Source organism: Pipistrellus hanaki (assembly GCF_964339955.1).
Source record: "Pipistrellus hanaki genome assembly, chromosome: 8".
Classification (NCBI taxonomy): Eukaryota; Metazoa; Chordata; class Mammalia; order Chiroptera; family Vespertilionidae; genus Pipistrellus; species Pipistrellus hanaki.
In genome coordinates this window covers 47,327,913-47,344,009 of record NC_140510.1, presented here as the reverse complement: position 1 = coordinate 47,344,009, position 16,097 = coordinate 47,327,913, and the positions used below count along the sequence as shown (strand labels likewise).

Below are 16,097 nucleotides of genomic sequence, written 5' to 3'. Positions count from 1 at the left end.
TGGGGCTCATAGATGTGTTTTAGAAACCTCCTCAAATGGTTTGGATTTCTTATGTTTTGTTTTGTAATTTTGAATTTTATTGGGTTATTGTGAGAATAAATAATATTATACACATAAAGGACTTAGGCTAGTATTGCCATATAGCTAATACTCAGTAAATATTAGCTATAATTATTTATTTTTGGTATTATTACTATACCGGAGTCTCTAGTTGAAGTATGCTTAAACTATGTAATAAAGCGAGCAAAAACTTTGAAGAGAAGGGCTGCAGTTATTTAATTTACTGGTGGAAGAAAACAATGGCATTTGTGTACAGTGAAAGAAGTATCTAGGAATCTTATATGATTACAAGCAAACTCTAATTTTTCTACGAGTAACTTACATCTCTTCCACACTCTTCTTTTTTAAGAACCATTGTTCTAGAGCATCTGTAGCTATGGAGCTATTGCATTTTCCACCAAAAAAAAAGTACCCTTAACCTATTCAACTAAGATTATGGAGATAGAATTGTGAAAAGTAGCTTACTGTCTTTTCGGCAGATGATCACCACGTCGGTCACCCTGTTCTGCAGCATTGTGATAGCTAGTATCTCACTGATGTGTATGAACCGCACCTCCCAAGGCAGCTACGAAGACTTCAACCAGCCTCAGAACCGCACAGTGGAGCCTAGGAACACTGCTTTTGAGGAGAGTCCAGTGCCAATAAACGAACCAGAGCCTTTTACAAGTTCTCTCCCAGAAACAAGTATGACCCGTAAGCATAAAGAAACTCTTACGTGCCTGTGTAGCATGGGTCCTACAGGTTTTGTTTAAGGGCACTTCCTTGAGCTACCTTGAATAGCATAGGTATTTGTCAGATAACTTGAATGATAGTTGGTAATAGAAAGAGCTTGCAAGTTCATTAGTTTCGTGTTTATAAATCTTTTGTGAGGGCAATCTTTTTGTTAAATCCTAAAACTTCCTTGGATCTTAAAGTTTTAGAGAAAAGTAACAACTTCAGGATGACCCTTTTTAGGAAACTAAGCATCTATACTTATTAATGTAACAACTTAGGTAAGCACTATCAATAAAATGCTAAAGGAGACCTGACTGACACAGGGTTAATAGCATGTCAGGAGTTGGCAATATGAAATCAAAGGTTCAATTAATAAAAGAGAAGGCTAGTGGTCTACTTACTGGCATATATCCAAGTTATGTTTGAAGGCAAAAACTGCCATAGTAATTTTCTTGGTGGCCATAATCTGTGTGTGTGTGTGTGTGTGTGTGTGTGTGTGTGTGTGTGTGACTAAATAGAGGAAAACTTACAGTTCTGTAGAAGATGGCTCTGTGTGATTTCTGTAAACCAATCTACCTGTAAACCAGCAAGAAGTTTTTAGCAGTATTTTATTTAAAAAATTATAATTGTTTTTACTACATCTTCTAAATTAGTAGGAGACATAGTCTTGAAAGCAGTGAGTTTTGAACTAAACCTAAAGGATTAGAGTGTTTAGGTGAATTAACAAAAGTGGTAAGTCCCTGTCATACTAGACTTGGAGACCCCAAATAAGCATGGGGTTTGTGGATGCCACTAAAGACTTGTTCTGAGAGAAGAGAAGGGCCTTTGCTGAATGGTGGGAGGAGTTAGACAGACAGAGAATGGCCAAGCCAAAGAGATTTGAATCACCTACCACAGAGAAATTTGAATGACCTACCACAAGCAATAGAGCATTGGGACCTGTTTTTGATGAGTTGAGTGATGAAATAAAAGCTGTGTTTTAGGAAAGTGTTCAAATTCTTTGAGTTCCCAAAGCACAGTGGAAACTAATGGAACAGCATGGGTAAAAACATTTTTCCTTGTGTCACACGGTAAGACAATGTTTAAGGGAGCGGATCCTCTGTCTGCCTCTCTAGTGTTAACTTTTCTGTATAAGTACATTTGAATACTTTTCGATTGCTACCTTGTGACAACGTTTCCAATGGGACTGCATGAGAAATGTGTGTGTATAAATGGATTTGTTTGGGTATTTTGTTTGATTTTTGGTTTTCTTTGGCATCTCTTGAAGTTGTCCATTTCTGTTGTGAGTGGGCTCTGCCTTACATGTTATTTGATCTATATAGGGTGCTGCTCCTGCTCCATGGGAAATGGTGAATTTTGCTGCTCATCCGCAGAGCCAGTAACAAACATAAGCTCTAGTGGACCTGAGACACCTTCCTCTGAGAAAAGTGAGTACCCCTGGGTTATGAGGATGGCCTATAAAAGCTACACTATTTCAGAATATGTGTCCTCATCCCTGGCCAGGTAGCTCAGTTGTGTAGAGTGTCATGCTAATACACCAAAATTGCAGGTTTGATCCCTGGTCAGGACACATACAAGAATCAACCAATGAATGCATAAATAAGTAGAACAACAAATTGATGTCTCTCTTTTTCTCTCTCTTTCTTAATCAATCAATCAATAAAAATAAAATAAAAGAATATGTGTTCTCAAATAAGATGGAGGAAAGTGCTAATAGGATAATCATGCATAGACAGAATACTCTGTTTAAAATAAAGTTTTAATGATGTAGTAATAGGTAGTATTAGACACACACACACACACACACACACACACACACACATCAATTTTCCCAATAAATTTAATCCAAGAAGTGTAACCTAAACACCATTATTTTCTGGGGCCTTCTTTTCTCGTCTTAGAAGCTGAGACTTCTTCTTCTTCCTTTCCCCAGGGCCAGAACTAATTAATTAGTGCTTAATTACATTTTGAATTCATATACTTAAAATATACCCTTTCTCATAAAAAGAGAAATCTTTAAAAATAATAACCTTTTGGCATATAGACTAAATGAATCACATTTGTGGTCTGGATTTCAGATTATTTAAAACACTATGTGAAGTTACAGTACACTTTTAGTTGATTATCTATACTAATAAAAGGGTAATATGCTAATTAGACCAGGAGACCAGACATCTTTCTACTGTCCGATTTCCTTCTGGACAAAGCCACGGTGGTGAGGGCCAAGGTAGAGGAGGTTAGGGGCGATCAGGCCAGCAAGGGAGAGCAGTTTGGGGCCACAAGGCAGGCAGGGGAGGGCAGTTGGGGCCACAAGGACAGCAGAGAAGGGGCTATCAGGCCAGCAGGGGAGGGCAGTTAGGGGCCATCAGGCCAGCAGGGGAGGGCAGTTGAGGGCCATCAGGCCAGCAGGGGAGAGAAGTTGGGGGCAATTAGGCCTACAGGGGAGCGGTTGGGCGGCAATCAAACCAGTAGGCCAGCAAGTGGTTAGGAGCCAGTGGTCCCAGATTGCGAGAGGGATGTCCAGCTGCAGTCAGATGTCCCCCAAGGGGTCCTGGGTCAGAGAGGGTGCAGGCCAGACTGAGGGACCCCTCCCCCCATGGATGAATTTCATGCACTGGACCTCTCATATTAATTTATAATCGAAGTTTAAAGGGAAACAGTAAAAAGTCTTCTGTATAATGAAGTGTAAGTCAACCATATTGCATTATATTGGGTTTTTTAAGTATTTTAAATATGTTTTTATCAATTTTAGAGAGAGGATGGAAGAGGGAATTAGAAACATCAATGATGAGAGAGAATCATTGCTCGACTGCCTCTTGCATGCCCCTACTGGGGATCAAGCCACAACCCGGGCATGTGCTCTGACTGGGAATTGAACGCTGACCTTCTGGTTCATGACCCTCAACCATTGAGCAACACCAGCCAGGCAGGCATTTTGTTTTTATATCACAAATGTGAGGAGTATAAGAAACTAGAGGCCCAGTGCACTAAATTCGTGCAAGGGTGGGGTCCCTTGGCCTGGCTGGCAATCAGGGCTGATTAGGTTCCCCACTTCCCTGCCTCCCGACCTCCTCACCTCCCTGCTTCCTCCTTCCCTCACCACCTGCGTGCTGCCACCATGAGGTTCCCTGACTCCCTGCTTACCCCCTTCTCCTTTCCTCACCATCCACACCTGCTGCCACTCACCCTCCATTTTAGAGTCATGTCTGTGACTTGATTTGATTCTATATGTGAATAAAATATATGATATTTTTTATTTGGTTCCTTTATTTTATTTGACAAGTTTTAAAATCTTGCCAAAACCGGTTTGGCTCAGTGGTAGAGCGTCAGTCTGCAGACTGAAAGGTCCCAGGTTCAATTCCGGTCAAGGGAATGTACATTGGTTGCAGGCACATCCTCGGTAGAGGGTGTGCAAGAGGCAGCTGGTCGATGTTTCTCTCTCATCGACGTTTCTAACTCTCTATCCCTCTCTCCTCCTCTCTGTAAAAATCAATAAAATATATTTTAAACTCTTTCATGAAAGCTAAGTGGTAGTAGTAAACTTGTTTTACAGTTATCAAAATAGGGTATTTGTGACCAATATGTATATTTATTACAAGTGAAACTTGAATTATTAATTTATATATATGTGTGTGTGTGTGTGTGTGTGTATATTACATTGTTGAATAATGTATTGTAGAAGGGAACTATTGCATACTACTCATGATTTTGTTTGTGTGTGTGTTGTTTTTTTCAAATAAAAACACCCTACAAGTAGAACTCTCTTGAAACAACATAAAGAAGACTTCCTCAGATTTCATCTAAAATAATATACTGGTTCAGAGCTGAATGTGCATATGTAGTGTTTTGCTTAGGAAGTCATTATGAATTTAAAATGCATTCAAATAAAAAGCTCTGATTACAAATTGTTGTACTTACTGTCTTATAGATGATCATTGTGAGAGTCGCTGTAACTCCCAGAGCTGCATATTAGTCCAGGAAGAAGAGCAGTATCTGCAGAGTGGAGACCCGCAACTGACTCGACATGTGTTGCTGTGTTTACTTCTCATTATTGGCCTGTTTGCTGTAAATGTTTCTTCTGATTTGTTTTAGGGCCATTTCTTTACATGTTTGGCAAAGGTTTTATTAAGGCATCTGGGGAAAACTTAGTTACTATTTCCCAGGGGAGTGGCAGCAAGGCCATCTGAATCCAAAATCTTGAGTTAAATGATTTTTTTGGGGGGAAAGAGGAATGAATAATTCACATTACTGTGTTGCCTAAATGTCCTGTAGCTTATTTTGCTTAGAACCAAAATAGGGTATTCGTGACCAATATGTATATTTATTACAAGTGAAACTTACTCATTCTATGCTCTGAACCTAGAGTTTGGTAAGACGAGGTATCTTCATGATGTGTGTAGGGCTTTTTTTCCTAGTGTACTCCTTGACTGACCTCAGTGGATAAGCGCCCCCATGGTCTCTCAGAAGATATTCCTCAGATAAATAAGCTTTAAAAAATAATTTTTAAATTATGAAAATAACATAACCACTTCATATGGTAGATATAAAATAGAGAAAAGAAGAAAAATATCCACCATACTACCGTCTTCTATTTTTTAATACATTTTTTCTAATCATATGCACAGATTTATATTTTGCTTTGTCACTATGACAAGCATTTGCACGTTGCTGCATAGTTACTCATAACCATTACTTTTAATGGCTCCTCGGTAAACCACAGAGGAGATACATTATAATTAGCCAATTCCTTTCAGAGTCTTTCTAGTTTTTAAAAATGCTCTACTAAACATTTCCATGAAGTATATTTCCTTATGATAGATTCTCCAAGTTGGGAAACTTGGATCAAATAGTATAAATATTTCTTTGCCTTTTGGGTGCATTTTATTAAGTTGTTTTTTTCTAAAGGAGTAGTATAGGTTTGTAAAGTATGCTCACCAACATTGATTATTATAAACATTTTAACTAGATAATTTTATAGGCAAAATATAGCCCTTTGTTTTTTAATGCTTTTTTTTTTTTTTTTTTTTTTTTTTTACTATAAGTGGTTTTTATAATTGCCTTTATGTCCTCTTTTGTGAATTGTCCATTGTTTTCATATAATTATTTTAGATGGTTCAGTTGTTACTTGCCTAAAAGTAGAAAATGGACCATAAACTTATGAGGGACCCTCCTACCCTTTTCAAACTGGGATGCTGATTACACAGAATGATATCAGCCAGCACCATTTTAATTGCTGTTTAAGAACAAAAGTCAAAAAGAAATGCTGCCAAGAATTGTTGCTTAGTGATGTGATCGTTTTCATTGTGTAGAACTAATTTTAAAATCAGTCCTGTCTTAGGCTATTCAGCAGTCCTGATATATTATGTAAGCTCTGTATTGTGGCTCATGTCTTCTTCAAATCTGATCAATCAGTCCTGTCTTAGGCTAGTCGGCAGTCCTGATATATTATGTAAGCTCCGTATTGTGGCTCGTGTCTTTTTGCTTCAAACCTGATCAGAATAGATGCTGTTTGAGTGACATCTGTCAAGAGGAGATGTTGAAACTTCTTGTTTGAAAGACAAAGCCTCTATATTCTCTACGTGTTTTTCCCTGTAGTCTTTTTCTCCCTAATTATTAAGTAGTAGGTAAGTTATTGTTCTGTGTTCTGGATAGAGAAAAATGATTAGCTTATTTCATTTAAAAATACTATTTTCTCCTTCCTTTACAGAATCTTTCTAGTTGTTTATGGTGGCTATTCAACCAAGAGCCTGGAAGACTGTATGTTGAGTTACAGTTTTTCTGTGCTGTGTTTAACTTTGGCCAGGTATTTATTTACTGAGAACTTTGCAAGGTTTTTGTTTGTCTGGATGGGGTGATTGGGGGTGGCAGGACGGATGTGCTTTTCTTTTAAATCAAAAGGGTTTCGTTTGTTTGCCAGCTGCTGGTATGCATGACAGCTGACAGCTGCTGCCTGTCTCTAGTAGAGATGGATTATTATATTGGTTAAAGTCATCACAATGCACACTGAGTGTTATAGTCAGAAATACCAAATCGGGTTTTTTTTTTTGCTTTGGTCTTGAGATAAAGAATGATAATGTAAGCAGCAACAAGATGTTCCAAGCACTTTTTAAACTTCGTTGTGGTCTTAATAGGTCACTCTGGGAAAATGACTTACCTTCTCTGAGTCTTTAGGTTAGCCACTTAAATTGGTTTACATTATTTCATTTACATTTTGATATTTATTGAACAATAGGTACCTAAATCTTTTCTAAATATTATAAATTGGTGTATAATTGGCCAGATATAGATAGTAGTTACAAGTCCTTGAGAGGATATAATATAGTACCATCGGTAAGCATTTTATATTAACTATCCCATTTAAGTATTCACAATACTTGCAAGGTAGACATTTCATCCTAGTTTAAAAATTAGAAACTAAAATCCTATGAAGAACTATTACAATGGTGCTATTGTCTTTATGTCACTATTAAAATGAATATTTAAGGATAAATGGCATTTTGCATATTGTAAAAATGTCTTTTATGTGCAAATTTCAAAATTTGATTCTGTAGTCAATCACTTTTTAATTAGAGAATATTAGTCCCCCAAATTGAGTGTCAGGTGATTAAAAGTGCTATTTAAAATTATTGGGTTTTCCCATGAAATCTAAAAAAATTGGCCATGTGAATTAGTTAACATTTGTCAGTAGATATCCCTGCAAGTTTTTCCATAACATTAATTTTTTTGAAATATTTCGAGTTTGATTTGCCATTATGGTGGCAGCATAAATGGCATGTCTAGGTAGACAAGTGACCTCAGGCCATTTATTACAGACAGACATGAGCATCTCAGGGGCTACTTGATGCCCATCTTTCATTGGGATACTAAGATCAGATTTTGTACTCAAGAACTATAAAATACTAGGTGGAAAAAATCCTAGCTTCACTCAGCATTTTGCCTTTTTAAAAGCCCACTCCAAGCTGAGCCATCCCAGCACTAGGACTGGGAAAGCTTCACAAACAAAAACAAATGCCAGAATGTTGTGTTTGAAATACTCCCCCCACCCCACCCCCCACCCCACAGCTATGGCTCAAGTGCTTCAAAGGAGTAAGGGAGATACCACAACCTTCCCACACACACACCCTGCACTCCCACGTCCCATTTTTCTCTTGGGGATGTATTGAGGGCTATACTGAGATAATTCCCTTGTGGCAATTTATAGTTCTGGGTGAAGAAAGGCAGGTCCTCATGTAATTGCCTTCTCCATCCCAACTCCCACCCGCCGGCCCTTAGATCTTTACCCCATTGTGCCTGACAAATAGCAGCTCCCAATTTCCTGTCTCCCTCATCGTCCTGATCGTGGCTCATATCTGTTGCCAGTTTGCCTCACCTCCTTTCAAGCCCTTTCACTAAGTACCAGCTAGCCAGTTACATTTCACATTATATTAAGATACTACAGCACTTTTAAATTCTTTAATTTCTGAAGTTTTAATAGAACATTAATAAGAAAATATTTAAATACAATGTGAAATGTTTTTCTTTTTTAAAAGGGAAAAACAAAGAGATAAAGCCCTAAATGTCTTCATTTTCTTCAGTAAGCCAGCACACACGTATGGTTGCTCCGCTCTGGTTTATATCACCCATCATGATTAGTAGGACAGATGATGGGAAGAGGCAGCCAAATATCCCACTTGCCTCCGGACACTAAATTTTAGAAGGTCTTCCTGTGCATTCTATCATATACATTTGCTTTCCCCAAGCACTAAATTTGGTGGCTTCCATAATTTCTGTCTTGAAATGTTATTGTTGTATTCATAAAAATCTAATTTTGTTTCTTCCATAGGGATTTATTTCCTTTGGCATTTTTGGATTGGACAAACATTTAATCATTCGACCTTTCAAAAGAAGGTAAATTTATTTTTTTTTGGGGGGGGGGGGGGAGGAATCAATATCTGTAGATGTTGTCGGAGGAAATGAGGCCCTTTTCATGGAGTCGAAAGGAAAACATTCCAGGGACCCACGTATGGGAGGTTAAGGTTTAGTGGTGAGGTTTATTGTAGAAATAATATCAAAAGACTGTCCCAGGGCAGTTCCGTCCTGCTGTGAGCGAAGTCCAGCCTTGTCTTCATCAAGCGCAGAACAAAGACAGTGCCCAGAAATAACGTAATTTGGTTCAGTCCATGTGACAGCTTAGTCCAGTTCAGCCTCTGACATCATCTTAGCTTCAGTTCTGGCTGTCCTCCAGCTGGCGCTGCATTGCCACACACAGGCTCACACTCGGAGCCCAGGGGGACCCCAGGTGGCTTCTAGGGCCGCATGGCCGCTATGGAAAGAAGTGGCGGGAACAAAGCGGGAAAGCCCATGTTCCAGAGGGAGAACTTCATTAAACTGATTCTATTATCTTGGGCTTGGTAAGGACTGGGTACTTTTTCAAACTAACTAGGTGCCCATGTCCTAATCATTCATGGGCTTCTGCTCGTTCCTCCCCCTAAGAAATCCATTTCCTAGGGTTCTGTGTCCCTTATCCAGTCCAATCCTTTTCCCGGGCTTGGCTCTTACTGCACATGCCTCATAGTAGAAGCCATCTTCCTCTGCACCATCTTGTCTTTGACTGGGCATGCGCCCAGCGGAGGAATTTCTCCTGCTGATTTTATTCCTTCTCTGGAAGTGGCCTATCATGACCCATACTGCCCCTTCAAGGACTGGGTCCTGATGCAGCGGTGCCCTGGGAAGCCTGTGAATGGTGCATCTTCCTGGTGAAGCAGCATCCGATTCAGCTCCCCAGTTGACTAGGCTTCTTAATGTCTGATTCCCTTTGTTCCCTTCCTTCATTAATATCTACCTACCTACCCTGACATGAAGGTGATGACAAAGCCACCTATTAAGATACTGATATTTTTAAGTCTTTAGTTACTGATGGGAGACCACAGAAAGTGTAAACCACCACCACAGAAAGGTTATCTGTTGATTCACATATTTGTTGTAAATAATTGCACAGAAGATATTAGAAGAAAACTATTATCAATCCAACTGCCCTCCCCAATCCAACATTGTGTTTGCATTTTAACCAGAAATAATGGATGCCAGTTTTTATCTGTGCCATTAACTACATAAAGTTAAAATCAAATTTGAAGATTTATTTAGAAATGGAATAATAGGTGATGTGCCCCTAAAGGTCTGTATTTGGTTATCTTTCTCCTTTGACCACAGAATTTCTCTATCAAATTGACAATTTATAGAAAACTCAAGTTTTCATTCTAAATTTTTGAGTTTTCATAGCTTGGTGAAGAGTTGCTTTGAATTCAGATTGGAAATTTCTTTATGAAAAATAATGAAGGGAGCCCTAGCCAGTTTGGCTCAGTAGATAGAGCATCAGCCTCCGAACCGAAGGGTCCCAGGCTCGATTCCAATTAAGGGCACATAACATAGTTTCAGGTGCTCCCCAGCCTACACCCTGGTCAGGTTACCTGCTGGAGGCAACCAATCAATGTGTTTCTCTCACATGGATATTTCTCTCTGTTTTTTTCTCTCTTCTACTCTCCCTAAAAATCAATGGAAAAGTATCCTCAGGCAAGAATTAAAAATTTTTAAAAAGAAGAAGGAAAAAAAGAAAAATGAAGTGAGAATATTCCAACTTGTGGGTGGGAGAAATGGTAGGGGAGGGTGTTTTGTTTTTTTAATTTTATTTATTTATTATTGATTTCAGAGAGGAAGGGAGAGGGAGAGAGAGATGGAAACATCAATGATGAGAGAGAATCATTGATAGGCTGCCTCCTGAGCAAGGCATGTGCCTTTGACTGGAATCGAACCCAGGACACTTCAGTCTATAGGCTGACGCTCTATCCACTAAACCAAACCAGCTAGGGCGGGGAGGGTTGTTTTTTTTTTGTTTTTTTTTTTAAAGTCTAGTACTTCAGCTGGTTTGGCTCAGTGGTAGAGCGTCGGTCTGCAGACTGAGAGGTCCCAGGTTCGATTCCGGTCAGGGGCATGTACATTGGTTGCGGGCACATCCCCGGTAGGGGGTGTGCAAGAGGCAGCTGGTCGATGTTTCTCTCTCATCGACGTTTCTAGCTCTCTAGCTCTCTCCCTTCCTCTCTGTTAAAAATCAATAAAAGTCTAGTACTTCATTTGTTTTTAAAGTCAAAATTAGTAGAAACTATAAGTGCAAATGGAATTTCTACTACTAATGATATAAAAAGTGCTCAATGTTAACTATTATTTCTTACTTCTTCTTTTTCAGCATCATTAATATCATCATTAAGATATAGTTGCTAGGGTCATAATTCTGTCATGGGAGAGGAAAAGCATAATAGAAAAGTCACTGAACTTAATTAGCAGCTTCATAATGTTAATCAATTAAATCAGTCAACAGAGCCAAGCCTGTGTGGGTCAGTGGTTGAACATCCACCTATGAACCAGGAGGTCACAGAATATACCAGGTTTCAGGCGCAATCTTCAGTAGGGATCATGCAGGAGGCGGCAGATCAATGATTCTCTCTCATAACTGATGTTTCTATCCCTCTTCCTTTTTCTCTGGAATCAATAAAAAATATATATTTTAAAAAGTGAAGTAACATTTTTTAAAAATTGTCTGGGGCAAAAAAAAAAATTGTCTGCACTGGCAGAAACAGAATTGTTCTGAACTCCAGATTCTATTGATATTATGTGCCTTTTGGGTATTGAAATTGGAAAATGATTAAATAAAATAATTGTTCTCTGTAAATTACTTTTGCACTTCAAACAGTAGAATGTAGAATAAGAAACTTCACTTATGGTAGAAACTGAAATGGGTCAAACATGTCTGAAGGTTATTTTATAAAATGTCCAGAACAATTTAATAAAATACCCCACTGCACCCCATCTTACTCCCACCCCAGCCTACTTTGAATAGGAAACTGAATGCAAGCTAAGTATGTTTCTGCTTCAGACACTAATGACGCCTTGGTGTTGCAGATGACAGCTTTAGTAAATGACAGCTTTGAAACAGCCATGTTGATGGGGTAATAAGCAGGACGGGTTCTCTCTCAGTGCTTTTCTTGCTTTAAAAACAGTCTCCTTCAATTTTGGCTTTCAGACTTGAATTTCTATGGAACAATAAAGAAACAGCAGGAGACAGGGATTCTCCTGTTCCTGAGGAAATAAAAATGACCTGTCAACAATTTATCCATTACCACCGTGACCTCTGTATCCAAAACATAGTCAAAGAAAGAAGGTGAGTATAGGTTCCCGATAATTATATTTTAGGTGATAATTTTGGTTTGTAATGCAGTTGTGACTACATGATTGTTCTTTTTAATATCATATATACATACAAAAGTAAAAATAGTATGGGCCATTTTATAGTTTAAGAAACAGCATACTGTAAGAGCCATTATCACTTTGATTTTTATAATTTTAAATGTCAGATTAATTTCCGATTTCCATATAAAATGGGAAAACTTAAGAAGGAACCAGAATGTACTTGAATATTAACGTTTACTTCATGTTGATTATTGGTTTCTTTCACAAAACTTTTGAGATACATTGGATTTAGAAGTGATTTTGTATTCCCCAGCTCTGGTTATTTCATATTACTAATGATATTGTCAAGAAAAAGAAGTGAAATTTCTTCTCTTAATCAATTCTGCTGCTTGTTATTTACAGTAGCCAAGCTATGGAAGCAACTCAAGTGTCCATCAATAAATGAGCGGGTAAAAAAGTGGTGGTATATATATATAAATATATATATATATATATATATATATATATATATATACACAATGGAATATTACTCACCATAAAAAAAATGAAATTTTAACATTTACAACAGCATGGTTAGACATAGAGGGTGAAATATGTCAAGCAGAGAAAGATAAAAACCATATGATTTTAATTATATGTGGGACCTAAAGAACAAAATAAATTAGCAAACAAAATATAAATAGTCTCACAGATATAGAGAACAGACTGATGGTTGCCAGAGGGAAGGGGAGTTGGGGGACTGGGTAAAAAGGGTGAAGGGAGTATGAAGTACAAATTGGTGGTTACAAAACAGTCACAGGGATGTAAAGTACAGGCTAGGGCAGCAGTCACCAACCTTTCAGACCTCACTGGCCACCAGCGGTCCGTGGACCACCAATGGGTGACTGCTGGCCTAGGGAATATATTCAGTAATCTATACTAATAAAAGCCAACGTAGTCCTCCCGCCCTCACGTGATGCGCTCATGTCATCACAAGATGGCCGCCACAAGACGGCTGGCAGGAGAAGGCAGTTATGGGCAATCAGAATGGCAAGGAAAGGCAGTTGGGAGCAACCAGATCTGCAGGAGAGGGCAGTTAGGGGTGACCGGGGCGGCAAGGGAATGGTTAGGGGCAATCAGGCTGGCAGGCAGAAGTGGTTAGGAGCCAGCAGTCCCGGATTGTGAGAGGGATGTCCAACTGCCTGTTTAGGTCCAGGCCTAAAATGGCAGTCAGACATCCCCTGAGGGGTCCCAGATTGGAGAGGGTGCAGGCTGGGCTGAGGGTCACCCTCCTGTGCACAAATTTCATGCACCAGGCTCCCTCCTCCCCCTCCCTCCCTCTCCTCTCTCTCTCTCTCTCTCTCTCTCTCTCTCTCTCTCTCTCTCTCCATATATATATATATATATATATATATATATATATATATATATATGCTATCTATATAGCATATTAGGCATATATATATATATGCCTAATATGCTAAGTGTCCGACTGTTCCTTGGACTGTTCAACTGGTCACTATGATACACAATGACCACCAGAGGGCAGACTCTCTGATCAGTAGGTTATCTTGCTGCTGGGGTCCAGCTGATGGGGACTGGGCAAGATGGGCTGGACATGCCCTGGAGCCCTCCCATGGTCCCTCCCTGGCCCTGACCATGCACCGACGGGTCACTTGGCCTGGCCTGTGCTCTCTTGCAATCCAGGGCCCCTTGGGGGATGTTGAAGAGCCGGTGTTGGCCAGATTCCCGCAGGCTAGGCCAAGGGATCCCACTGGTGCACTAATCTCTGCACTGGACCTCTAGTATTTCAATAGCTATGTATGGTGCCAGGTAGATATTGAAATATCAGGGCAATCACTTTGTAAAGTATAGGACTGTCTAACCATTATACTGTACACCTGAAATATATATAAAGTAATATTGATATAAACTTTAATTGAAAAATAAAAATGCTTTACCCTTTAAAAAGCAGTTTGTTTCACAGAAAAATTAAGAGAAAAGTATCATATATATATATATATATATATATATATCCAAATATATCCCTCCAAAAAGAACTAGACTAAAAAAATTTCATTCTCATTTTCAGAATTTTCTTTCACAGCATGTAAAATATTTTTTTAGCATGTGCATCACAGTTTAAATTAGTGTGTGGAAGACAGAAAAACCACTCTTAACCTTGATCTGATCTTTCCAGTCTTGTAGCCACTAAGCCACTGTGGCTATTTACATGTGGCTGGTGTAATGGAGAAAATGAATATCTCCTTTTAATGAACTTAAACTAAAAATTCACTGAGAATTTTTAATTCTGCTGCTTATTTTTCACCTCAAGTTCTAACCTTTAGTCTAACTCTAAGGTATCATATTTATTCTTGTGATCTTCAAAATATGGAGTATGCAGTAGGAAATCAAAAAACAAATGTTACCAATATTTTTAGTTGTTGTAAAAAGAGATAAAAATAAACCAAAAAAACACAAATACTTTTATGTCTATAACAAAATTTGAAAATTACCATTTAGGATGATTTATTTACATATTATGCCACTATATTTTATAATAACCAGAAGGCAACCTGAGATAGCTAGTGGAAAGGGCACTCACTGGGATGGCACTAACAGGGGACTGATACTGGAACTCAGTTCCTGGGTGTGCCACTTTTTAGCTGTGTGATACTGGGCACGTTCAATTCTCCAAACCTTAGTGTTCCTCTTTTGTAAAATAGAGGCTGGGTCTCTGGATTGTTCCAAGTTAGGTGACAAAATCTATGGAAATGGTAAACTGTGAAGAAAAGTTAACTTCTCACCCTTAGGAACCAAACACAATTATTTTTAAAAACTATTTAAATTTTTAAAAGGGAACTCCCCATTAGCTCAGCCAGGCCCCTGTGATTGCCCACTATCAGGGACCATAGCTCTTGCCATTTGCAGGACTGCCAGCTGCCTTTCTCCCGGGCCGGCTGCAGAATGGGGCTCCGCTGGCAGTGGCACTGCCCTGCAGCCGCACAGTGGCACATTCTCTGTCTCTCTGCAATCCTGTGAGCTGTGCTTTAGCTGCCTGATCAGTCATCAGGAAGCAAAAATTATTCCCTTGGTGTTGGATAGAACATGTTGGGCTATAAATTAAAAATCAGCATGCAAGATGAAGGCTCAGACTAAAGTTCTAATATTCAGGCTTCTGTTGAAAGTGATGTTTTGGTTGCAAAGCATAAATTAAGATATTAATAAGTAAAATACTGATGTCAACATATCGTGATTTTATGTACTTGAGAAAATTTTTCATGTATATTAGCTGTTCTAATTCTTTTTTTCTTTTCTAATTTTTATATTAAAATCTAATGTATATTTATTTGTGGTTAAATGTTTTAAGATTTTTGTCACCGATTCCTTATTTCATCTTAATTTTCTCTTTTAAAATTTGTTTATTTGTGTAAGTATTACAGATATCCCTTTTTTTCCCATTGACCCCCTCCACCCTGCACCCACCCCTCCCAGGCCTTCACCATGCTATTGTCTGTGTCCATGGGCTATGCATATCTATATGTATAAAATTCTAAGCAACTGTTTCAACAAGTTGATCGAACAACCGAACAACTGGTCGCTATGATGGCGCACTGACCACCAGGGGGGCAGATGCTCAATGCAGAAGCTGCCCCCTGGTGGTCAGTGTGCTCCCACAGCCAACCTCCCATGCTTCCTCCTCCCAGCAGGCCAGTCCTGATCAGTGGACAGCCTCCTGCGGTCCCTCCCCCAGCTTGCCCAGACCAGCTCCAATGGGCCCCGATCGTCAGCCAGGTGAAGGGACCCCACCTGCGCATGAATTTGTGCACTGGGCCTCGAGTATGCATATAAATGCCCCAGTCGTTTCATTTGATTTTGATCCAGTTTCATTTTGTCAAGCACTTTGGGTTTTCCAGCTTGACTGATTCTTCTGAGCAGATTCATATTATCTATTGCACATTGTATGAAAATGTACAGAATTATTTTGGGTTTAGGGTTGTTGTTTTTTTAATATTTCTTTCCCTTGTTTATTTGTTTTTACTTGAGACACCCCACATTTGCATTAGGAAGAACATTTTAATACATTTTAAATATCTTATATTTGTAACAAGACTAATCTCACT

At 38.9% G+C, this 16,097-nt stretch overlaps 1 protein-coding gene across 4 annotated transcripts in view; it reads left to right on the top strand.

Annotated features, from left to right (window-relative positions):
* Positions 1–16,097, top strand: part of GPR155 (G protein-coupled receptor 155) — a 44,043-nt gene that overhangs the window by 25,195 nt on the left and 2,751 nt on the right. For 2 of the 4 annotated variants that reach the window (XM_084892652.1, XM_084892650.1), the window contains exons 11-16: positions 540–744; positions 2,097–2,201; positions 4,703–4,839; positions 6,482–6,577; positions 8,597–8,661; positions 11,828–11,965. In XM_084892652.1, the coding sequence (XP_084748778.1) occupies positions 540–744; positions 2,097–2,201; positions 4,703–4,839; positions 6,482–6,577; positions 8,597–8,661; positions 11,828–11,965 (746 nt within the window). Of the gene's footprint in view, positions 1–539; positions 754–2,096; positions 2,202–4,702; positions 4,840–6,481; positions 6,578–8,596; positions 8,662–11,827; positions 11,966–16,097 lie in introns of all 4 variants that reach the window. The other 2 variants (XM_084892653.1, XM_084892651.1) reach the window with 1 other exon arrangement.